This window comes from Penaeus chinensis, chromosome 2 (genome assembly GCF_019202785.1).
Source record: "Penaeus chinensis breed Huanghai No. 1 chromosome 2, ASM1920278v2, whole genome shotgun sequence".
NCBI classification, from domain to species: Eukaryota; Metazoa; Arthropoda; class Malacostraca; order Decapoda; family Penaeidae; genus Penaeus; species Penaeus chinensis.
The window spans coordinates 31937160-31939659 of NC_061820.1; the positions used below are offsets into that span (position 1 = coordinate 31937160).

The following is a 2500-nucleotide window of genomic DNA, read 5'->3' on the forward strand; positions in this document are numbered from 1 at the left end:
GTTGTGGGGGAGTTTGGGGGCAGGTGGGGTGGGGAGTTATCTGAGGGGATGAAGGGTGAAGGGGAGAGAGGAAAGGAGGGGAGAGCTACATAGCTGAGAGAGAGAGAACGTTGTGCCTGGAGGAAGGGTGAGAAGGCAAGCGGGGGGGGGGGGGGGAGCGAATAGGTGGATGAATAGGAGGCAATTGCTTATATACGTGTAAGCTTTAGTTTTTGTCCGCAGCCACACACACACACACACACACACACACACACACACACACACAAACATACACACACAAACATACACACACACACACACACACACACACACACACACACACACACACACACACACACACACACACACACACACACACACACACACACATACACAAACATACACACACAAACACACACACACACACATACACACACACACAAACAAACAAACAAACATACGAACAGAAACAAAAAAACTATAGTAAATCAAACACACGATCAATCTCCACCACTCATTTTTCACCCCCCCCCCCCCCTCCTGCCCCTCCTCGCAGATACCTCCATGACGTGAGCCCCATCATGGCGCGAGACCCAACCATCATGGCAATCAGCAGCTTCAACTTCTACGGTTACCGGGACGTGGCCAACAACCTGACCCAGCTCTACAGGACGGACCAGGTCAACAACATCGCCCTCTATCTGACGTCGAAGGTTGTCCATGAGGTGATCGCTCCAAAATGGCTGCCGACGGATAGCGTGAGTCTTCTGTTTTCCTTGTACGGTTGATTTCTTTTTTTTTTTCTTTTTTTGTGGCTGTTTACTTATTTGTCTGTTTTGTTTGTATTGTTATTTATTTATGGGTTGGCCTGTTTGTTTATTTAGTTAGTAAGTCATTAAATTTTCTACGTCCAATACATTCGTCACCTCTTAATTTTTATTCATATTTATATTTTGTTCTTATTATCATCGTTTTTTTCTTTTCTTTACCTTTCATGCGCTTTGCTGTTGTCATTGTTTTCCTTTTTCTGATGACTGCCCCCCCCCCCAAAAAAAAAAAAAAAAAAAAAGTAATTTTATAAAACCTGGTGACAAAGGAAAATCCAGACTGACGGGAATAAACATCTTTTTATCCCCGTGTCCTTCCCACAGACCCGCGAGTGGTACCGCTCCTTAATCGACGCCATACAGGAGAAACCCGGACGGGCCATCGTGTACCCGGAAGTGCCCCGCGCCCGCCACCGAGCCTACAGCGGCATCACGATCAATGGCGGCGTCCAGTACAACCTCTTCCGCGACCACGTGCTGGCGCTCACCACCGACTACCAGTTCCAGAAGGAGGAGCTCGAGAGGTCAGAGGCTTTGCCAGGGGGTGGGCGGGGCACACACACACGCACACGCACACGCACACGCACACGCACACGCACACGCACACGCACACGCACACGCACACGCACACGCACACGCACACGCACACGCACACGCACACGCACACGCACACGCACACGCACACGCACACGCACACGCACACGCACACACACACACACACACACACACACACACACACACACACACACACACACACACACACACGTGTATGTATATAATATTTCGTACTACTCTAACAAATTTTTCCTTTTATTTCCAGGTTAGAATTATCCCAATATGAGGCGTGGCTGCTGAATACACTGAAAGCATCTGACCCTATTGCATTCGATTTCTGCAAGCACGATTTCATGTATGACCATGTAAGTTGATTCTTATTTCTTCTCTCTTATGTGTTATGTGACTTTTGTAAATTGTATTTCATTCTCCTCTTATTTTTTTATTTTTTTTTTTTTGTGTGTGTGTGTGGATACGTGCAGGGAAAATTGGTTTATCTGAGTATCATGTGTGCATTATATGATTTTTTTTTCTCTCTCTCTCTTTATAGAATCCAGTCGTTATGTTTGTTAACTACAACAGCAGCAGAGAAGGAGAGGCAGACTGGAAGTACGCAATGAAGGTGAGCTTTTCGTTCACTTGTAACAATACCGATACATTATTATTGGCAAAATTATATCAATCTCTTTATTTGTTATCTGCTGCTGAGTACAAACGAGTACACCTCTGATTTTCCGGCCCCCTCGCTTCAGGACTGTGCCGGATTATTCACTGTTTCATGTTCGTTTAAGTCCCATAGTTGTGATTTCGTAATATTCATCTGATCGTCCTGTTAAGGTCTTGTCTGATATCTAAAGCTCTAAGGATGGCCTCTAACATTTCGTATGTCGCTTAGAAATAAATCAGAATACGATTACGTAATACACGGATTGACATCTGCAGTGCTCTAATACATAAAATATTCAATCTAAAAGCCCAATATTGGTTAATAATCGTATATAAATAAAGAACATTAACCAAATGATTTTTCTCTTCCCTGCAGTGCCTAAAGACCTGGGACATTTATGCAGAAGCCGGGTGGAAGGACGTGTGGCAATTCCACTTCCATGGCCACTTGCTTAGTGTTGTGGCTTATCCCA

The 2500-nt window shown here is 45.0% G+C and overlaps 1 protein-coding gene across 1 annotated transcript in view; it reads left to right on the forward strand.

Moving 5' to 3' along the window:
- LOC125036227 (protein O-linked-mannose beta-1,2-N-acetylglucosaminyltransferase 1-like) overlaps positions 1 to 2500 on the forward strand; it is a 16501-nt gene that overhangs the window by 13480 nt on the left and 521 nt on the right. Inside the window, exons 12-16 of the mRNA XM_047628698.1 lie at positions 536 to 737; positions 1131 to 1330; positions 1627 to 1726; positions 1912 to 1983; positions 2404 to 2500. The exon at positions 2404 to 2500 is cut by the window's right edge and continues 13 nt beyond it. Of these exons, the coding sequence (XP_047484654.1) occupies positions 536 to 737; positions 1131 to 1330; positions 1627 to 1726; positions 1912 to 1983; positions 2404 to 2500 (671 nt within the window). The remainder of the gene's footprint in view (positions 1 to 535; positions 738 to 1130; positions 1331 to 1626; positions 1727 to 1911; positions 1984 to 2403) is intronic.